The sequence below is a fragment of the Montipora foliosa genome, chromosome 1, assembly GCF_036669935.1.
Source record: "Montipora foliosa isolate CH-2021 chromosome 1, ASM3666993v2, whole genome shotgun sequence".
Lineage (NCBI taxonomy): Eukaryota > Metazoa > Cnidaria > Anthozoa > Scleractinia > Acroporidae > Montipora > Montipora foliosa.
In genome coordinates, this window is record NC_090869.1 from 62,953,898 (window position 1) to 62,976,397 (window position 22,500).

General features: G+C 40.7%; 3 protein-coding genes across 3 annotated transcripts in view; 2 read left to right on the forward strand and 1 right to left on the reverse strand.

The window, feature by feature from the left end:
• LOC138004177 (kinesin-II 95 kDa subunit-like) overlaps positions 1-1,863 on the forward strand; it is a 29,080-nt gene extending 27,217 nt beyond the window's left edge. The window contains exon 26 of the mRNA XM_068850617.1: positions 952-1,863. Coding sequence (XP_068706718.1) covers positions 952-1,066 — 115 coding nt within the window. The 3' untranslated portion in view covers positions 1,067-1,863. The remainder of the gene's footprint in view (positions 1-951) is intronic.
• A 482-nt stretch (positions 1,864-2,345) lies between these two features.
• LOC138004181 (sodium-dependent glucose transporter 1A-like) lies at positions 2,346-9,893 on the reverse strand. The gene is made up of 3 exons (XM_068850630.1): positions 9,474-9,893; positions 7,652-7,937; positions 2,346-5,269 (listed from the first exon to the last, which is right to left on the reverse strand). The coding sequence occupies exons 1-3, from the start codon at positions 9,750-9,752 to the stop codon at positions 4,137-4,139; spliced, it is 1,698 nt and encodes a 565-aa protein (XP_068706731.1). The 5' UTR covers positions 9,753-9,893; the 3' UTR covers positions 2,346-4,136.
• Positions 9,894-10,119: 226 nt separating this feature from the next.
• Positions 10,120-22,500, forward strand: part of LOC138004188 (inactive hydroxysteroid dehydrogenase-like protein 1) — a 16,493-nt gene continuing 4,112 nt past the window's right edge. The window contains exons 1-9 of the mRNA XM_068850634.1: positions 10,120-10,256; positions 11,913-12,044; positions 12,779-12,825; positions 13,020-13,095; positions 15,251-15,361; positions 16,137-16,195; positions 16,657-16,701; positions 18,232-18,266; positions 18,544-18,625. Of these exons, the coding sequence (XP_068706735.1) occupies positions 10,166-10,256; positions 11,913-12,044; positions 12,779-12,825; positions 13,020-13,095; positions 15,251-15,361; positions 16,137-16,195; positions 16,657-16,701; positions 18,232-18,266; positions 18,544-18,625 (678 nt within the window). The 5' untranslated portion in view covers positions 10,120-10,165. The remainder of the gene's footprint in view (positions 10,257-11,912; positions 12,045-12,778; positions 12,826-13,019; positions 13,096-15,250; positions 15,362-16,136; positions 16,196-16,656; positions 16,702-18,231; positions 18,267-18,543; positions 18,626-22,500) is intronic.

Below are 22,500 nucleotides of genomic sequence, written 5' to 3' on the forward strand. Positions count from 1 at the left end.
AAAATCCGAATCCTACAACCTCCCGATCCTGACTAGTTCGGATGCCCGAACTACCACGGAGAGACTCGATGGAGCTACAATCTTAGGCATTTCAAATGGAAAATGAAGACCACCCCTTCCCCCATGATAAAAAAATGGTTTGCATCTGACGTCACGGTGGCTATGTTGGTGTACAGAACAATGCAGTAAAATGCCATTTGGGAATTTGACTCTATTATTATGCAAAAGTTGTGGGGCCATTTCCTATTGTTTTGTACACCAACATGGCCGTCTCATCACGTGGATGAAAACCAAGAATAGAGAATTACCACACCTTGACAATCTTGTCTTGTAGAGCATCATGGGCTCGAAAGAATCACAAGAATCCAGGTGAACGCCTGGTCGATTTTTCGCAAATAATGTTTTGGCAATGACTTTTTTCGAAAGTAATTCGATCTTCCCAAAGCAAGTGACTTTTCGGCTTGATCGCATAGTAAGTAAGCCGCGCACTGTACGACCTCGTGATGGATTGCAAAGGCAGTTAAACCAAGAAATTGTAAACTAGAACTCTGATATTTAACAAATAAAATTTGATGCGCAGTGAATACAATACATTGAACATTCAATCATACATGCAATTAATTTTATTAAAATTCTGGAAGTGTGGTAATTCTCTATTCACCTTTTCAAACGCCCGAAAAGAGATGCAATTTGTAGCAAATAAAGTTGGGAAAAAGACTTTATTAGAAATTAATCACGTACAAGAGCCGCAATAAGTAATTGTAAACAAAGACTCTTTTCGGAAATCAAACAATTGGGTTTTGTACATTAAATTTCGACCCTAATAACGAGTCATTAAACAGCTATAAAGATATAAACCCAAAACCTGACGATGGAAACTTACGCAAATCGCTTTTAAATAAAAATGGGGTGATTATGGTTCGATGAATTTCTGGTTGGCTTTTTTCTTAGGCGCAAGAGTCGAGGGCCGCAATCAGCAGGTCAGCAGCCCGGATCATCCGAATCTGCGCAGTATCCAACGGCTAGAGGTCTGGTGGCGCAACAAAAGAGAGTGTTACCCCAGTGAGAAGTTTGCGTGCGAAATTACGGTGTCTTTGCTTCTTATTCGTTATTCAGTGGCACAAAAATTCAAGAACAGCGTACAATGAATGGAAAATAATGAACGTTACAAATTATAGACGTACGCTGATCTTACATAAGGAAAACGAACGCCAATGAAAAGGAAACCTTTCAAATCTTGTGTTGCCATGGTTTTGTATAACAAAAGGGTGCCTCAAGGTGTGCTACAAAACGGAGTTACACAACGTGCTCAGCGTGTAGTACGCTGTTGTGACTGTTGCACAGCAAGTTGCAGAGCCTTCCAGTACGTATGGCAAGCTACAGACAGTTGTTTTTTTCTGTTGCACGCTTCAAAATTTGTTTCCAAAAGCAGAGGGGGCTTCAAACAGTATATTTTAGTTGAATTTGTTGAATTTGTTGCACGCATCGCTTAACCTGCTTGGTGAATGGTTCTGTAATCTCGTACCTCTTGATCATTCAATCAAAATCAGAAGAGAAAACCAGCTGCCCTCTTGCTCGAATACGTTTTCCCGCTATTTTCGCCGGTCTCATGAATTTTCACTGGTTCGTGATTGCGTCGTTTCTGATTGGTCAAAGTAATTCATTGGCTTTCTGCTAACAACCGACCAATGGATTTTTCACTGCAAACAGTTAAAAATCTATCTGAAAAATATAACTGTGCTCGATTTGAGACCATTCCTTGCCAATTCATGTACAAAAGGGTACCCACTGAAACTGTAAATAATGAAATATAATGGAAACAATCACTATTTATTTCAAAATAAAGAAAATCCACGCATTGAACGTACCTTCGTTGTTATTTTATGGCGACCTTGGAACATAAATGCCCATACATAGAGCAATTTGCATGGTCTCCGCGTGCGAAGGGTAACACACGAGCCACCTTTGTCATCTAACTGTAGCTGTTTTCCGGAATAAGGCCATCACGGACTAGGTTCTTAACAAAGACGTGTAGAGAAACAAATGATAAGGAGGTAAGTCGGCGTTTCTGACGGATTTGTTGATACCTCTTATCTAAGCGCAAAAAAAAATGATGGATCATTTTTGAAAGCTCACGCAGTCTATCACGACATGAGATCATCAAGGGGAGACTCTATCAGGCCTTACGCGTGATGACGTCATATGCTCAAAAATTCACCACCAAGCCTCGTTTGCACAAAATTATTCACATCGTCTGGACATGCAATATTGTTCGCACGTGGGTTTTCTTTACAAGTTTGTTCTTGTGGGATTCAGCTCAAGATAAAATTTTACAGGTGAAATCAGGTGGTCAGACGTCATCACGCATAATTAACAATTATTGGACGAGGTTGCGCAAAATATCGTGATTTGTCAGTGGCGAGCAGATTAATTATTTGCCGAAGCCGAAGGCTGAGGTAAATAATTGATCTGCGAGACACTGACAAATCACAATATTTTGCGATAACCGAGGTCAATAATTGTTTTATCGTTCGATGACTGAGTTAACTTTATTTTTCACAATTCCCAACAATTAAAATCTCTTTCTGAAAGCTCAGGAAAGCGAACTGCCATTTTCACACAAGAGCGTGGTTTCAACTACGCATGAGCAGAATATTATTTGCAGTAATACAGTTATTTGCAGGTCACGTGCTGGGCTCTCGGCCAATGAAAAGGAAGGAAAAAATGCATCCAATGATAATGGCTATTACTTGAGTCAACCCTTTCTCGAGTAAATTTATTTTTAGGAACTGGTTTTTCCCGCGAAAAGTATCACATTTTCCTTGACGCAGAGATAGCTCTGTTTTGATGGGCTTTTACGACAGTGGGTGTGCTGAATCTCCCAAGGGAGGCGTTGTACAAATAAATCTAAGGGGTTGACTCATACAATTGGCCATGATAGATGGAGGTTCCCCTTGATTGGCTTCTGATCACTCTTGTCTTCGTCTATGCGTCCGTTTTCAATTGTGCAAATTTCCAAGAAGGAAAAGAATCTCTTTTGAAGAGCTTAGGGTTGAATAAAAATTAGGAACACATCCCAATGGCTTAAGAGCTTGAACTTCTTTCCACAGTCCTCTCTCCATATCGATGAAAGAGACCTTGGGTTGTCTCATCTCTTGCCAACGAACATACCGCCACTTAATTAATTAGATGGAGAAAACCTCATCAACGCCGAGACCAGGTAAAAATCTGGGCGAAGAGATGCTCATCGCACTTTCTTTTAATGTAAGCCGTAGCAAAAGGAAAGCTTAAATGTGAAGTGTGGTTCAACCTCGCTCCCAGGCATTTCTCCGCAACTCTCGACGGAGAAGAGCCCAGGGAATCAGGTCGAGTGTGCTTTCAACAGGAAGCCCACACCAAGGCCGTAACATTGACAGTCATTCGTAAGCACATGTAGGTACTAACAGTTCTTCCTTTAAAAGTAAAACCACAAAACAATAGCCATGGCCATCTCAATCTAACCTTCAGAAAGTCCATAAGCTTTAAAGGTGTCCAACCCTGTATATTTGACAATTGACAAAGTACTAGCCTGCTTGCAGGCGGAAATTTGTATTTCTGTCTCCATATTGGACTGTTGGAAGTCATTAGATCTGAGACGAGGGGGTAAAAAAACCGCATGCCCGAAAACCCATCTGGCCTTCTCTTTCCCGCCCCCACCCTCTTGTTTTGTCACCAGGCCCAGACCCATCCCACGCGCTTCCAATATAGCGTCTGATAAGTGTTTCGCGGCAACAAATCTACCGCCAGCGAGCAGGCTAACAAAGTACTTGTGTGACGTTGAGAGTGTCAGCCCAGCACCGTAACAGAAATTATTGACATTATGGCTACACGAGAGCTTTAAAAGACATTAAGGGTCAGCAGTGTTTCCCAAATGGAATTTTGTGAGGAGCAGCTGTAGACCGTGAACTCCATCTTGTCGTGACCTATGTTTACAATAATAAGTGCATCTTCTTAGGTAATAGATGTTTCACATGGAATCAAAGCATTTCCCTTATGAAGTAATACAGACTGTATAATCCTCCTAATAGCACAGTCTCTTGAAATTATTGTTGAACTTGTTTGAGCCACTTTAAATTATTGTAAATTGCTTCACAAATTTACATTGTCATTTCACCATCGCCGTTATTAAACAATTCATTGTTCTGCTGCAAAAGCTCAAGGACCTCATCTGCAGGCTGGCGTTGTTTGCGTTCCTCCTCCTGCTTTTGATTTCGTTGATAAAGCATTCCAGCATACACGGTTTTTTGCTTGAAGTGCCGCCCTGCACACAGAATCATGAGAAATATCACAAGAACTAACACACTGATCACCATAGCACAGGCCATCAGTGCACAAGGTCCCACAATTTCTCCGATTGTGTTCCCCACTGCAAAAGGAACAAGCATTTCTCCACAACTTGAAGCTACTAATAAAATGGATGCTGTCCTGCCAGATACATTCACAAAATACTCTGCCCAATTTATACTTGAAGGGAACACAGATGCCATTGACATGCCTAGAACCACAGTCCCAACCCATAGCTTTGTACTGTCTGATGCTTTGCAGTCACCGTCTTTCAACTGTGACAATAGCACTATTGAACCCAATAAGAAGCCTGCCATGTCTATGCTAAGCATATGTGTTGGTCTGAGATACTTTGATATTGGTACAGAAGCAAGGCGCGCTAAGGCAAAGCTGCCCCAGAATGCAGACGTTAAGAATGCCGCACTGTCTTTGTCCATTGCATGCTCTACAGTTCTGCCAAAAGTGAAGATGTATCCGCCATATGCAACCTCAAAACCTACATAAAGGAGTAGGAACATGGAAAATAGGGAGAGAATTATGATTCTGTAAATCAAACTGCCGTGCTTGACCTTTGAAGGTTCCTCCTCCTGTATCTCACTTTCCTGCGGACTGCAAGATTTGTTCAAGACAAATATGAGGAATCCAATGCCAGTGATGGCAAGAGGACTACAGCCAATCCAATAGGCCCATGTTACAGGTATGGTTTCATCACTAGTCGAGTTATTATTACTCATACAGTTTTTTCTGGCATTACCCGCATCAATTGAGGCACTTCTGTTTACGCCATTGCTACTTTGGGTACACTCAAGTGGATGACAGCTGTCTTGAAGGAAAGGCTGGACTATGAGTGGTGCAACAAAAGCACCCAAGGCAAACAAGAAGTGTAGACCCTGCATGTATGGCCTTGATTTCTTCCTCCACATATTGAGAAGCAGTACATTTCCACCTGCACGGGGAATTAAAATACTAAATCAGATTCAGTGGTATTAAACAAATTACCACACACATGGCCCCATGGAAATGAAAGGGGCAAAAACCATTCACCAACTTGTGATGTTTGTGGATTAACCCTTTGATTCCAAAGCAAGCCTGAACTGGCCATACTTAGGACGCTTTCCTTTTGTCAGGACTGGCTGGCCAGACCCGGAACCTTCTTTGCAAAGAAAGTGCAACAATTTGAAGGAATACTTGCATGATAATCGCTCCCATTCTTCTGGAGGAGTATATATATCACCCTGGAAGTGTGCTAATTTGAAGGTGTTGTAGAGTTAGTCCTTCTAAATTCCTGGTCTGGCCGGGCAGTTCTGTGAAATGGGAAGCGTCCTTAGTATTTTACTCATCAATGGGGAACACCCAGGAGTCAATGGGTGAATAACTTGACCAGAGATTACCGAAAAATAACGATGCATAAAATAGTCCATAAAAATAATATTATGAATCAATCTGTATATAAACATCAATCCTTATCAGTACTGAATCAATGTGCACTGGTGGCTCAGTTGGTTTGTTTGTTTGTTATTTATTTGTTTGAGCAGGTTGAAGTTTTGGCAGCTATTCAGCACAAAGGACAGCCACAACACCGGAGACTTCATCCCCTACTCTTCTGGAATAGTGTGTGGGTTCTTTAACGCCCCACAGGGGTTAGCATCAGGCTGCCATGCAGGAGGTCATGAGTTCGACTCTGGCTGGACCAACACTTTGGGTCTTTAAATAACTGAGGAGAAAGTGCTGCCTTTGTAATTACATTGAATTTGTAAATAGCTAGTCTTTCATGTCTTCTCGGAACAGGACTAAAAACCGCAGGCCCTGTCTCACAAAAAACTCTGTGGGATGTTTAAAGATCGAAAAGTCGCTGAACAAGGAACAGAGTTCCTGGTGTTGTGGTCTGGTCTGATTGAGAGCCACAAGTTCATTAGCCTATGGCTATTACGTGCTACACTCATAAAAATAGGACTTCACTGAATCATTTGAAAATTTTACTTTCAAAGGCTGTGAAAAATAATGACATCTCTTGTTCTTCCAAATTTTAGCCTAAAAATATGCTCAAAAGATATGACTTTAGGTGTATACGCTAATAAGTTGCTGAAGAACTTGTGTGATCCTGACAATCCAAATACAAGACCTTTCCAGCATTGTCGCAGCTTTTGCAGGGACACTACGAATCTGCTCCTATCGTGATTGCTGAAAGACACAAGTTCTGGACTGTGTCACAAGGAGAGAACAAGAGTGTGTCAGAATTTGTCGCTATATTGAAGAAATTGGCTTCGACGTGCAGCTTCGGTGAATTTCAACTTCAAGCACTAAGAGACAGGCTAGTCTCTGGATTGCATCCAAAAATGTCCAGAACTCAACCTGATCTCTTGACAATTAGAGATCTGACCTACGCTGTTGCCCATGACAAGTGCATTACAGATGAAATGGCGGGCAAGGCGAACATAGAGCATATGGGAGAGTCAGCTAGAGGCGAGGTCAGTAAGGTTTAGGATGTCTCTTTCTTGAACAAAAAGAACATCACTTCTGGACATATTCAAGTGCAGAGTGGTGGAAACACCAACAATAACAATAATAATAACAATAACAATAACAATAATAACAAGTGCAAATCATGTGGAAGGTTAGTTTGCAGCATAGATCGGAATTATGCAAATACAGAAATGCCGCGTGTCATCACTGCCAATGGGAAGGTCATATTCGTCCTGTGTGTAGAGCCCGATTGTCACAAGTGCAGCTAAAAGGAAGAGTGTTAAGCTGAACTGTTGTGATAGCAGCACCGCAAAAAAATTAACTGCTAAACTAAACACGAAGAGATTTACCGAGTTTGTGACAATTAAATTCAATAATTGCATTATGTAGTATGATATGTAATGTGTAGCTTATGAAATAATCATAACTACTGTTGTCCAGGATCTCCTGCCATTGTAGTTGAATAAACCATAATTACTTACTTACTTACTTAAGGGTTTGCACAGTTTTGCATGATTCCCTTTGATAAATTCTATTGTTATGTACCCAGACTTTCACTCAACAAAACGAGCACTGTAATTTTTGGTCACATGCCCCTAGTCAAATTCAATTGTATCCCGATTGAAATACAATTACGCCGTTGTTGCTCACACTGGATACAGCAGCACTATAAATATTATTGTAATACACAACAAAGCACTTAATGTGTTGTCCCCCGGGAAACTAATTAGTTTGTTTCCCCTAGAGTCCTGATGTTTCCCAAGACGAACATCACGACTCTTGGGGGAAAAAAAACTAACTGGTTCCCTCGGGACCATACATTCGGTGTACATTTATTATTCTATGCAGTAGTGTAATTCTTTACCTGTGTCAAGAGATCCAAGACCTATTCCCAATAGTCCAATAACAATTACTAGTCCATAAATCGACGTGACATAGGGTAAAACCAACATCATGAGAGTGCCCCAGAGACAGGACACCGCCAAAACAATGTGACCATTGTACTTGTCATACAGCCATCCACCAATCATGCTCCCTATCAGGTAACCAATAGAGCGAGAGGTAAATGCAAATGACATTTGCTCAAGTTTGGCACCAGTATGGCATTGCAGCTCCAGTAGGGTGGGTCCTATGATGGCCACACACATTCCCTTCGGTTAAGAAAAAGAAAACAATAATTTTATTGTTTAAAGATACTTGAAACTAGGACATTTAAATATTAACAGTGTAATGGAGAATTTAAATTGTTCCTAGTTAAGAAGTTGCTTGCATCACTGCAATTTATTTGACATTTTAGTTTTTTCTGAACCCAAAATGGACAACACCTTCCTGGACAGCCAATTCTACATCAAAGATTACAAGCTATACCGACAAGATAGAACAAATTTTGGACTAGGCCTCATAATTTATGCAAGATCAGATCATTTTACTAAACACACAAAACAACAGGTTTGGAATCTATCACCATTGAAGTAAGAACACAAACTACCTCATCAAGATTTATTCTTGCCAGTCTATACATACCACCAATTGGAACAATAATGTTGTTCAGGTGGCAGTCCATTAGCTATGCAAATGGCTTCCATTACACTACGAGACTGCACTGCCAACAAGTACGTGTAGGGTGCATTGACGGTGAAATTTTCAAGATTTACTTAGATTCTGGGAACATGTGGCCACTGTTTATCCAGTAAGTGACGCAATACTGAAGATATCGTTGATGTCATTAATGTGCCAACCAGAGCCTCGATGGCTGTCAAAACGAAGGGTCGTTTGCTCCTATGGTTGGCACATTTGAATAACAAAAACAATATTTAACAATTATTATTCTACAAGTGCGCGCTGGATAATAATATATTATGTGATAGATAACCAATGAGGTGCGTAGCGCCGACTTGGTTATAATCATTTTACATCCTGGCAGCAAGACCGAGTAGAATAATAATTGTTTTATTAAAAATTCCATGATGTTCCTGGGGGTAGTACTGTTGTCTAAAGCATCGACTTCTGCCTTGGTCAATTCCAGTCCAAAACGGCTTTTGTCAGCCATTTTTTCTCAGTGCTGCAAAATTGTTTTCAGTTTGCTTTATTGCTGACACATTCCTTAACCATATTAGGTACAGCAGGTATATGAACTGATAGCCTGTGTCCGGCGAGCCAATGAAAATGCTGGAAAACTGATATCCGTATTTCAGTTTTTAATAATTAACAATTATTCCTCGAGCCCGAATGGGCTGTGAGTCAATAGCCCACGAGGCCTTCATTGACTCAGAGGCCATGAGGGCGAGAGGAATAATTGTTTTAGTAAAATCCAACTAGTTGGTCAAAAAAATATCGAGACAAAACATCTTTCGCTAGTTGAAGCTCAACTTTAATTGTTGTTTTGGTTTTCAAAGCCGGCGCTTTTCGCTACTAGTGGCAATAACAAATAGCCTACTAGTAGCTCAACCAATCAGAACGCAGCATTGATAATAGACCACTAGTTGGATTTTACTAAAAACAGATATCTTCCCTATACACTTTGAATTAATTTATTAATACTTAATAGCTACTGTAATAAGGAAAATAGGTGTACTGTATAGGACCACTCAGAATACTGTGTGGTTGGATATAAAAGATCTAGAAATACTAACAGGAAAGATCACACACAAGCTTATACAAAGATTAAAATTCCCATGCAAGCTCACCAAGCCAAAAAAACTGGTATAAAGACAAAGTGTCTTGGCGCATCTCACAGTCGATGGCGAATATCTCGTTACAGGTCTGCTGGCGCCAACACTGGGGAGAGAAGAAGATCCGTTTGTATTTTGTCTGCTCCCGTCTTTCTTGCCCTGCATAAACTCAACGACCTCATCCTCCTCGTCATCCCAAGCGCGGAGAGTTTCGGCCATTTCGTCTGAGCTGGCTTGCGACTGTCGTGGAGGTTTGCTCGCTCTTTGCACGGTTGAAGAGGCTAATCCAGCCATATTCTCCAGTGGTCTTAGAGTTGCTTCTGTTAACGATAAAATGAACCGTACAACCAGACATTACACGTCGTAAAAACGCAGCAATGAAAAGTGATAGCCAATGTTTCCTGTGCATCGTGGAAAGTTCACAAGACATCTCCCCTCTCCAGTCCGTTGAGGCGAAAATAAATGTTGAAAACACAAAGAAGTTAAAAGAGCGTGGACAACGCCAATATGAGTTCCTTTAAAATAGTTAATCATCCCATTTAATTCTGGAAGCACCAAATCAAATTCAGTCCCAAATAAAAGGCGAAAATTACGCTGCCATTATCATTGTCTACCTCTCCCTGGAAAGTTTGTAATCATCGGACTTTGTTCATCACCGGATGGCACATCTTTGTCACGGTCTGTGCCACGGTCAGTCGCCTTTCAAAATGGCAGAACGCGCGCTAGACGCTTGGAATACGACCGAATCCCTGTCGTCTTTAGACAAACTGGGCCTCAAAAATGGACTTGCTATTTTAGGTAAAGCCGTTGCTTTTATTGCCTTTTCATCAACATTTCAGTAGAAACCGTTTACAGTCAGGCTAATTTATGGGATACAGCTGGGGATTTTGTAAGTTTGGCCCTGGTGGTTGTGGAACAAGTCCATCCCATACAGATGTTTTCAGAATACATGGTAAAGGCTTCCGAGCGATGCCTTTGTAGAATAAGTGTTAGTTCAACTGTCGCCTTGGCACCCCAGTGGACCCCAGGGATTTAACTTTTTGTTGGGGAATTACATCGATCGGTAGGGGTCGAGAACGCCAAAATCGAGTAAGCAAAAGAAAGGCTCTGCTAGCAGGGTGGGGTATTCCATACCACTGCTTTTTATAGTGAAATAATGGAGGAATCAGAGGCTGAGGTGTAACTTGAGGATAAAATATTTCACAAACAAGCTGAAGTGAAAAGGCTTGAGCCTCAACTCTGTCTGCTGATGTGTGTTCCGACAACAGGTTGTTCAAGGTCATCACTATTTTCTCGTGGTGTCATGTTACGATTAACCGTTGTGTTGTAAACGCAACGAAAAAGTAATGTTCTGTGCAATTCCATTCTCATATCATTCAGCAAAAACTTTTCTCTCCCAAAAAAATGCCACGATTGACCCGTTTTAAGGCTTGTCCGATTGGTCATTTGCCACAAATTATGTCCCTTTCAGGGGGCCCATCGCAGTTTTTGTCAGTAATGATTGTATTCATTAACATCCATCCCATCTTGTCATTCTTAATTCCCAGCAGAGAATGGTGCTGCATACCACTTTTCTCCACTTTTAATATCATATCTCCTACTCAGTTTCCAATGGACTCCTTGTGCTAACGTTTCAATGTTATGCAATGAAATCACCCTTTGCCACAAATTGCCTCAGCTAAACCCCTTCCTGTTCATTTATTTCATTTTATGTTGTATATCCATTTATCATTTCACTGTATCATATGAGGATTGGTTTGCGAACAGTCTTCCTTTGCCAGTGTTTCTATTAATTGAGACACCACGTCAAGGAAGATTGTTGCCCAAGACTTGAGAGCTCCTCTACCCATCAGATGCATTTGTACCCCACCAGACATTTATATCGTTATTATTATTATGGTTAACTTTATTGATAAAACCAAGTTTACCATAATAATAATAACGATAAATGCCTGGTGGGGTACAAATGCATCTGATGGGTAGAGGAGCTCTCAAGTCTTGTGCAACAATCTTCCTTGACGTTATTATTATTATTATTATAATTATTATTATTACTATTATTTAAATATCGTAGGATTCCTGATGTGTTAGGAGGAATGCAGGCTTCTGCAGTCATTGGGAACACCCTAATCCTACAGGAGATACCCTAGTTCTGGAGCCGAAGCTAAGATCAAGTCTTTACGCCCCCCACAATTGGTTTGTTGCGAACAGTTTTCATCCATACACTTTGAAGGGCAGGGTTTGTCAACCTCTTTCCCAGGGTCTCAAGATTGTCACAGAGGGTAGTGCTGGTGCAAACAATGCCCCACTAGCCTCCTCAAAGGGAAGGTTTATCAAACTTGTTTCCAGGTTCTCAAGGTATTCATTTCAAGTGTAATGTCAAGGGCATGGTAACAGGTAAAATTACATGAACATGTATGTTGAAGAGCTAATGGTATGATGTTCTCTTTTCAGGTCTTATTTGGGCAGCAAAGGTGTCTGTTTGCTCTCTTTATAGATTCTTAATTGGTGTGAGGATTTATTTACTACCACAGTTATTAGCAAGAAGAACAGACTTTTCTGCAAAGTATGGTGGCAAGTGGGCTGGTCAGTATCATAATCTTTCTTTTTTTGGCTTACTGACTTGGTGATTTATAAAATGTAGTGAATGTTGCAAAACTTAAGCTAACAGCATCAAAAAACTATGTCCCCGTTTAACCCTTTCAGCCCCGATAGTGCCAAATGGCACTTATAGATTTTACTCTGTCTAACGCCAGACGATTTTACTCGTCAATGGGGAACCCCTCGGGGCTTAAAGGGTTAAGTCAAATTTTCAAGTGATTCAGTGGTTTTAATAAGTACATGTACTGACAGCTGACAAAAGGTGTTGTCTACAGAACTGTACTTCACTCTGAGAAATCATCTACTTTAAAATCCCTGCATTGAAGTAATTAAAGACAGACTCTTTCAAACCTAAGATTAAAATTCATTTTGATAATGTCAATAGTCTTCTTCCTTTTAAATGACTCTTCAGATTCATTTTTCCTAACGTCCAGTGGTAAGGAATTCCAGAGAGGAGCGCAGCAGCTGAAGAAAATGCCATAAGTCTTACTGGTAAATTTGGGGACTTAACAGTTGACCAAATAGAGAGTCCTGGACTGAATGGAGTTCAGAGAATGATGTATACAGTTTCTTTCCATGCCCGGATGGTCACCTTTTCTATCTCAAAATTAATGTCATAAGGAAATTACACGTACATTCATGAATATTGCCGTGTTGACTGTTTTCTATCAAATTGCTGGTGGATTTACCTTGGATTTTTGCTATATTTTTGTGTTTAGTTGTGACTGGGGCTTCAGAAGGTATAGGAAAAGCTTTTGCCTGTGAGGTAACGAGAACCACTAAAATTGAGTTACATACATGTGTATCCTAACAACACAATAATAACATTAGTAGGTACCACTTTAATCATGTTTTCACAAACACGAAGGTGGAAGATGCTTTTGTTAAACATTTTTGTGAATTGCACAGTTAGAGCAGAGCTTACTGGTAACCTTAATGTCATTTCTGTGTTGTTTGTAGTTAGCTCGACATGGAATGAATGTTGTCCTGATGAGCAGATCATCACAAAAGCTGGAAAAAGTTGCCAAGACTATAGGTCAGCATATTAAAGAAATATATAAAAAGGAAAGGAAAGGAGGTTTAACCCTCTCCTCAAAGACCAGCATTTGATATGATCTGCATTTATTGACTATAGGTCAGCATATTAAAGAAATATATAAAAAGGAAAGGAAAGGAGGTTTAACCCTCTCCTCAAAGACCAGAATTTGATATGATTTGCATTTATTGTTAATTTCAGTTTACAGTGTCTCCAATTACCACTCCAGCACTAGAACGACTATCTAGACACTTAAATAAAGTTCCTTTCCTTTTTTTCCTTTTATGTAAGTGTCTAGTCGTTCAAGTGCTGGAGCACTAATTGGGGACACTTTAAACAATTAACACAAATCAAGTCAAATTATATCTGGTTTTTGAGGAGAGGGGAAAAGCGGAGTACCCGGAGGAAAACCTCTCGGTGCAGAGAAGAGAACCAACAAACTCAACCCACATATGACACTGAATCTGTGAATCGAACCTGGGCCACATTGGTGGGAGGCAAGTACTATCACCACTGCACCATGCCTGCACCACTGCATAATACTTTATTTACGCACAGAAAACTTTTCACTTGTTATGCAATTATATTTAGGCAAGGTTAAAATCCAGGCATTATGCTGGTCAAAGCAAGTGACCTCCACAAGTAACTTGAGGTGACCCTGGATTTTTTTGCAACGAGCTTGGATAGGTTACAGTATATTAACCATTTCACTCCTGAGCTGCCCCCACCCCCATTGATGAGTAAAATAATAATTTTACTCATAATTTTTGTTGCCTGGTGTTAGATGGAGTAAAATCCAGAAGTGTCAATCTTAGGAGGGAAGGAGATATAGTTTTTTAGTGAATGTAAATGCTGTTATAATAAGCGTTGGAAAGAGTAATGAATTTAAATTAGTGTCAGAAGAGAAAGGGTTAATTTTGCATTTGTGTGCTTGCAAGCAAAGGTCATTTTAGCTGCTGTTGTTTATCCTCCTTCCCTTCCCTGTGTTATATCTAAAACTTTCTAGATTCTTGTGATGCACTGTAAAAAATTATTAGTCGTGTGTTAAGATCATTCTAATAAATGATCTTGTTGACTTCAATTTAAAGCTTATTTTGTAAGTAACTGTAAATACACCGTTAATGTTATAAATTTTGGTTTCTTGGAGTTTCTAGAACCTTTTCTTAGGACATATAAGCAGGATCTCGATCTTGTATGATAGACTCCCTTTCTGTAACGTATGGCAGCTGGTTAATGGTTTAAACTCCTCTCTGAAGTGATTGAAGACTGTTGGGTTTACAAGATTATTTGTTTTCACATGTAACTCTCCATTTACAAAACTCCCTTTCAGGGTTTGTGATGAAAACGTCGTTCCCTCAACTTTCTTTCAGACCCCACCAGTCTTAAGAAGCCCTATCAGGGCTTTTGGGGAACAGGGGAACATGGCTAATTTGAAATGGGGATTAGGACCTGAACAATGGCAAAATATTTTTATAGGGAGCAAGGGAACAAAAACCATTTTAGAGATCAAAAAGCTCAGGGGCACCCAACGAGAATATAGTTCAAAACCACTTAAACATAGCATTGTTAAACCCATTGTAGTATTTAAACAGCAGCTATAGGCATATTTTTATCCCCTAAAAATTTTTCATCTGTTCGGATTTCTTAGCTGAAAATCTAGTGATCCAAAAATTATAGGGATCAAAACTTACCTTTTCGAAACTTTCAGCCAGAAAAAAAGGCTCCTGAAAATTCTAGGTGACCTTTTTAGGGTAAAATGCGGTTAAAAATGGGCAATTATACCATTTTTTAGATGTTCGAAAATCCTAGGACAGGTAGGGAAGCAAGAAATTTTACAACAAAGGTTCTGAAAATTCTAGATCTCAAATTGTCTTCCGAACAGATATTTTCCGAAAATCGACGTTGGGTGCTCCTGAAAGCTGGGAACAAGTTTGAAAGTAATTTGGGGAACAAGGAAACACAAGCAAATGTTTAAAGGTAACAAGGACCCACCCCCCCCCCCCCCCCTCAAGGGCCTCTCCCAAGCACCAGCTCCTGAGCTCATGACAGTTGTTGAGCTGTTTAAATAAATTATCATCAACGTTTATCCTCTGCAGTGCCAATGAGTGAGTCCTTCCATCTTTGTAATGACTTCCTACTCTTCTGTCTACCACAGAGAAGGAATACAAAGTCCAAACACTACTTCTTTCAGTAGACTTTAGTGATGTGCGAGACGTTTACCCTCAAATCTCTCATGCTTTACAGGGGTTGCAAATTGGTATTTTAGGTAAGGATGCAGCTACTTTAATATTTTACAAAGTTTATACTTATTTCATGGAGCATTTCTGCTAACTGTCAAATTTAATACTGACAGTAGATCAAGCCTAATATTCAGGCCAAGCCAACGCTTTAATTTGCAAAACTACTGTCTGCCAGTTTTGTTACAATTTTATTCATCTTGGTCACCTTGGTTGCCATGGTAACTTGTTCAAGACTCTATTGAGCTGTTTTCTTAAATGGCCAGTTAACCCTTTTCGGTAAAAGTGCCCCCCCCCCCCCCCCTTGGGTGGAAAAGGGCACATAGTTACAAAGAGTTGGCTGTTGGTTTATATTAAATTTTGGATGCAGGATGGGTATAAAAGTGCCCCTCCCCCTTGATGAGTAAAATCATCTTGCCTTAGTGAAAGTGAAACTATCTCGTGTGGAAAAGGGCACACAGTTACAAAGAGTTGGCTGTTGGTATTAAATTTTGGTGGCAGGGTGGGAGATATATATCTGTATCATGGCAAATCTATTTTATCCAGGCAAGAACTAAATGAAGACAGTCATGCTACGTACCAGCTCAATAATACATGTAAGTGGCCATTAAATTTTTCGTTCTAAACAGGAAAGATGCCATTTCATTCACCCCACCTAGGGATGAGAGTAACAAACTCTTCTCTACTGGGGCAGATTCAGGTTTTGCCTTCTGCTACAATATCAGTATTTGGTGGACGGCACTAGATATATTTACATATAAGTGGCACAGACATATTCATTTTATTGTTTCTTCTTCATTTTAGTTAACAATGTTGGTGTTATGTATGAATACCCACAGTACTTTCTTGATGTTCCTGTGAAGGTGAGGAATAAATAATTCCATTCTTAACGTTGTATTTACCGGTATGTTATCTTTCTTACACTAGCTATAGTTGCGTATAAATTAAAGGCCCAACACACTGTGTGGTTCTATTGGCTCTCATACAGTCGTTGACAGTCGTTGTCATTGCGTTGCCTACGTCTTCCACCTCTGTGATCATATGTGAGGCTGAGTTTCAGTCGGTTACAACCTGGCTCCAGGGTTCTTACCTCTCCTTCTTCATCAAAACCCAGCCCCAGTCAATTACATCTTGGTATGGTGCTGTGGTTTGGGATCATAGATGGACCTTTGTACAGCGGGTACCATAGTCTCTTGATATGTGCTTTTAGTCCGAAATCGTTGAGCAGTGCCCTCATAAACCATTCCCCGGGCTGAAGAAGGGTGATGAGCTGGGCCCCAGTAAAATGAAAGTTTTGATGGTTTTAAATCCTTTCCAATTTCAGAAACTTTTTGATCTGGTAAATGTCAACGTGTTATCCGCTATTATGGTGAGTAAAGCGTGCGTCTTAAAGGAAATTATTTTGTATGTGGTTTCACAATTTCCCTGGTTACTTACTATTAAAAACCATGAGTTTGATTAGGTATTAAAAACTAATTTTGTTATACCAGAAAATTCCCACTTAATTTTCGGAAAGTGTGAAAAGGTTGTCCAGAACTTTGAGTGGTCTATTTGCTTTCTCTGTGGTTTATCCATGGTATCCCCTGGGAGGAGGGGGGGGGGGGGGGGGGGGTACTGACATATGAAAGGGGCGGGGATACTCGTCTTCTCTCTTAGGATTGTAAATTTCGGATTTTGGTCTCACTTAGGGTGTTCTGGGCAGAACATTATCATATCTAGCCCATATGTAGCCGTGAAAGTCTTGTTTAGGGTTGCACGCGAAGAAATATGAATATATATATTTAATATGTTTTAAATATGGTCTCTTGTAGGCGTTTAATTCAAAATTTCCGACGAGCATCCCCGCCCGTTCATATGCGGAATCCCCTCCCCCGGTTGGTATCTTGGGTTTGAAAGAATCTGTCTTTCATTCCTTCAATTTAGGGAAAAAAGTTGCCGACTTCTCTGACAGAAGTACTTGACACTTTTCATCGACTGTTGGTTCTTCAAATAGACTGCTCGCAGTCCCTTCTGAGTCAGTCGAACCCCCCGCTTTGGTCACGCAAGCGAGCCGAGGGGAGAATGGTGATAGAGCGAGATATAGGGCGCTTTTCTTTTGTCAAAACTGGCCGGCCAAACCCATCGGTTTGCAAAGAAAATGCAACAATTAGACGGAACACTTGCATGATAATCCCTCGCATTCTTCCGGAGGATTGTATATCATCCTCGAAGAGTGTTAATTTGAAGGCGGTGTAAAGTTAGTCCTTCCAAATGCCTGGTGTGGCCGGTCAGTTCGGTCAAAAGGTATCTCTCTCTTTATCACCATTCTCCCCTCGGCTTGCAATTGCTTGCGTGACCAAAGCGGGAGGCTGCGAGCATCCTATGCTTCAAACTACGGAGTATCTATGGTTGCGAAATTCCAACGAGGAGATCAAGTTAAACTTACCACTTGGTGCAACTGGTTTTGGCTTGTAAATGGTAGTTAACCAGGATTTCCGTGGTGTTTCTTAAATTCCTGTTCATCTATTTTCCTCGATTTCAATTGGGTAGCATTGAATTGCGGGCTGATATACCACCTTTTTACTACTAACAACCATTTTCATTGGTTGTTAATGATCCGATTTGAGCAGTCAGCTGTCAGCAAAACAACCCAAATGGTTTATCGCCATTGTTCGAGAAGTCTGGGTAGTCAAACTATTTGATGTAGAACTGAAGGTGAACCACTGATTAGCTGACCGTGGCACCTCGTTGCGGGCAGTAAGAATGGGCTAGCAATTGCGAGTGCGTGAAGAAGACAGTGCCAAATGTAACGCCAAAACCCTGTACTTCGCAGATCAGCAAAATTTCAAAAGAACGCAATTGCTTTACGCACACGTATATCTCTACGATTTTTATATGATGGGTTTGTTTTTCATTTCAGATGACACGAATTGTTTTGCCACAAATGTGCAAAAGGTACACTTGTCATTGCTATTTTGTATGCGAGTCGTGTCCAATTGACGTCGGACACAGACAATAGCGCTAACCAGCGTTAAATACCATGGAAACTTATAGGTGTATACCTCTCAACCAACGGTTAGCGCTAATCAGGCTTCGAACAACCGACTCCAGATTGGCTGTGAATGCGAAGTGAGAATTTTTAGCCAATCGCGAATTATCTTCTGAGAAACCGCGCAGATAGCTATAGGTGTGTTTGTCGTAAGAGCTTTTTCACTGATGGTTTTTTGTTTAGGAAGTCTGGTGCAGTGATTAACATGTCTTCGAGTGCTGGCGAGATACCAACGCCCCAGATGACAGTCTACGCTGGTACAAAGGTAATTTGTTGACTTTTTAATGAATAGGATTACAATGTTGAATTTTTTTAAAACCACCGTAAATTCTCGTTTAGAACAGTTATTCAAAGACAACGGCGACGACTTCGAGAAAAAACCAGAAGGAATCAAAGATCATGGTTTTTCCCGACAAAACAGTTGAAGCCAAGCGACTTTGCGCACTTTTTTTTTCATGAAAGTGTTAAGGATGGTATAATTATGTCGCAAACGTATCATAGTGAGATAGCTTATTATTGCTGCTGGAGTGAGTGAGTCTGAAGCGAACAAACGAAGAAGCTCTCGAATCGGGAGAAGAACACATCTTATTATATAAACACCCAATGAAATACCAAGTGAGCTTTCGCGCGAAAACATGATATTTTCACACGTGAAAAGATTACTGTTGGTTACATATACAAACGCGCCTTTCAATGCCTTTCGTGAAATGTTTTAGTACTTCATTGGTGTTTATGTAATACGAAGAAAAAAGTCCTTAGTAAAACATTTTGAAGGTGACGGGGAGCATACGCCCCACCCCACCCCACCCCACCCCAACAAGCAGGTGAAATTACCGTCAGAATACCCCTCCCCTTCAAAGATCAGAGATCAGCAAAAAAACTGCGCGAGCAACTTAGTGATCTTAGCCGAAAGATAAAAACCGAAGTACATCCTGTCTTTACAAGCCACAAGATCAAAGATGAAGGAACCTAAACCTCCAATTGTCAATCAGCAAAACGTTGTATATATCTTTAGGTGTGATCTGTGTGATGCAGGTTATGTCAGCTTTACAAGCAGACACCTACATCAACGTGTGGAGGAACATAAACGATCGGTAATCGGCAACCATGTAAGAGAATAACATGGAAACGAGCCATGCATGTGAAATCGCAGAGAACTTTAGGGTCCTGAGGAAGTGCTCGAACAAGTTCGATTGTTTGATTTTTGAAATGTGTTTTTTATTCGGGACCTTAAGCCAAAGTTAAACAGAGTGATTCCATCCGCGCAAAGCTGTTGGCTTAACACTTGAAATTTTTATTCATGAACTTGAGCTTGAAAATGACCGTGGAGCGGTCGAAACGTCGTTCTTACTTTTTATCGCTCATTTATATAAAAAAGTGTTTATGTAATAAATAGAATACAATGTCTCGTGTTGAAAAATATTTAACTCGTTCGCTGCTCTCGCGCATGAAATATTTTTCAACGCTCTAAGAGAAATTTCGTATCTCCGCGCGGCCATGTAATATCCTCTATTTTCTTCGAAACGCAAGGGATTGTGGTCAAAGGCGCAAGGAATTGTGGCTATGTGCGAATGGAGGAATTAAGATGCGCGTTATACGATAGTGTTCTGTTTTTGATTTCGCTTCTCGTATACTCAAAACTAATTTACCTAAATGGTAGAAATGCTGCCGAGGGGATGTGAGTTTTTCAGTTATGCTTGCTGTAATTTAAAAATGGTTCGTGGGCACTACCACTATTCCTTGGGCCTTTGACCACAATCCTTTGCGTTTCGAAGAAGATTAGAGAGTTGCCTCGTTCGTTCGCTTCAGGCTCACTCACTGCGGCAGCAACTATATAGCGTTTTCACTCACGTGACCAGCAGCCATGTTGGATTATTGAAACAAAAGAAAGTATTTGCATAAAAATAGAGTTTAGTTCCCGGAGGATTACTTTGGTACACCATCATGGCTGCCATTTCTTTGTTTTGGAACCCCAACATTGCCGCCGTGACGTCATGTGAAAACGCTCTGTTCATAGTTTCACTGTCACGCAACAAAAAAAAATTGAAATCGTTCACTGAAAAAGGCCAAGAACTTGTATTGTTGTAGGAAACAAATCATTTAACCACGATGGTCCATCTCTCCAATTCTCAGGTCCATACGGTATATCGTTTCTGAGTTATTTGTCGAAACGTTTCACGCAACGTTATTGAGTTTTGTATAGAGACGCCATGTGATCCACCAACATTGCGACCGGTAATCAACGAAAACATGTGAAGTTCACTTTGTTTAAGAACACATCTCTTAATGTACTTGAAACGCTCAAACTGCTGAGATTCATAAAGATAGACATTTCAAATAGCTTTGTATCATGTTGTCTCGCGACTTGACAATTCGGAAATTCAAAATGCTGTATTTTCGAAACGAAAGACGTCACGCAACTGGAAACCCGAAAAAGAATATATACTTTTTTTAGGTTATCTTCAACCTCCTTTAGATAAAAATTCAGAAGACCTCGCGATTCTGATTTTACAATTTGATCTACTATTTTCTTTCCTCTCTCGAGTCGGGTCTAGAAGGAGGTCCAGTTGGAGATCCACGTTTTGTACCGTCCCTGCTCAAGACCTATTAAAATCTCCCTTCAATTCCACGCACGAACTTTCGTTAAATTACCCCAAGCATAATCATTGAACATCTCCCTTTCCCTCAGCAGCATTTCTACCATTTAGGTAAACTAGCTTATAAGTTTATACTAAAACAGTGGATATCGTTGAAGGCACACTCGGATTGGCTATCCAAACTCCAAATACCGCTTTGCTTTTCACCTCCGAGCGACTTGCACGAGATTTGCGCCCAAAAATATTAAAAAGGAAAAAAAGAGTTAAAATTATCATTTCATCTACATTTACATCTACATCTACGTGTTCCAGCACTCGGCAAAGTCCCCTTTTGACTTGTGGCTGTTTCTGCTTAGGTGGCCTCATACACCACAAGCCTTTTTAGAGACATCACTGCCAAGCAGGCCACTTCGGCTGAAGAGAACAGGACAGCCACAACACCGGGAACTTTATCCCCTACTCTTCTCGAATAGTTCAGTCTTTGGGTTCTTTAACGCCCCACAGGGAACTTATGAACATAGAAGATATTTGTGAGACGGGACCTACGGTTTACAGTCCTTATCCGAGAAGACTTTTGCAGATGAAGCATTTGCAGATGAAATTACAAAGGCAGCACTTTCTCCTCAGTTATTTTAAGATCCTGAGTGTTGATCCGGCCGGGGTTCGAACCCGCGACCCGCCCGACCTCCCGCGTGACAGCCCGACGCTCAACCAACTGAGCCACCGGTGCTACATTATCTCACTCTTTTAGTATATACTAAAACAACTGTTCACCTCATTGATGGTGGCTAGTGGTGGATACATATATTTATACTATTCCATGAGGACGTCCCCGAAAATATTATTTCTTGTTTTAGTTATTATTTCCCAATTTTTGCAGTTCGTTGCGGGTATAAAATGTCCTGGAATTCAATTGGCTTGACAGATTTTACAGTAAAGCCCTTTTACAAACGGGAGTTATTGGTTCTGCACACGTTGGATGGTTTTGGCAGTTGTTGGCAAACGGAAGCAACAACTCCCAATATTGTTGGGAGTTGTTGGTTCTGCAGACGTCACAGGGGATGGTGTTGGCAGTTGTGTGCAAACAGGACGCAACAATGAAAGGACATGGAGTGTGTTATGGGAAGGGTACAACCCATAAGACTTTGTAAACTTACAAAATTCGGCTGCCTTTTTGTTTTCAACATGTTAATGCCTTGATATCTCCATGGAGACCATATGTAATTCGCGTGCGTGGCCCCAACAATAGGGAGCTTAAGCACGCGCATTTTTGAGACGCGGACGGCAATCGGAAGTGAGCTGTTTTCCCTTTTAACGTGTCTTCACACAACTACATTTCGTTGCCAAGTTTTTTTTCTGGGAGACACAACTGTCCTTGCACGCGAATTGGTCTCTTCCGGTTGCCGTCCGCGTCTCAAAAACGCGCGTGCTTAAGCTCCCTAGTGTTGAAAGAGCTGTGCGAACGGGCCCGACTTTGTTGCGCCACATTTCGGCGATCACGGAACAATAGAAATGTCGGGATGGAGTTGTTGGCTCAAAAGTT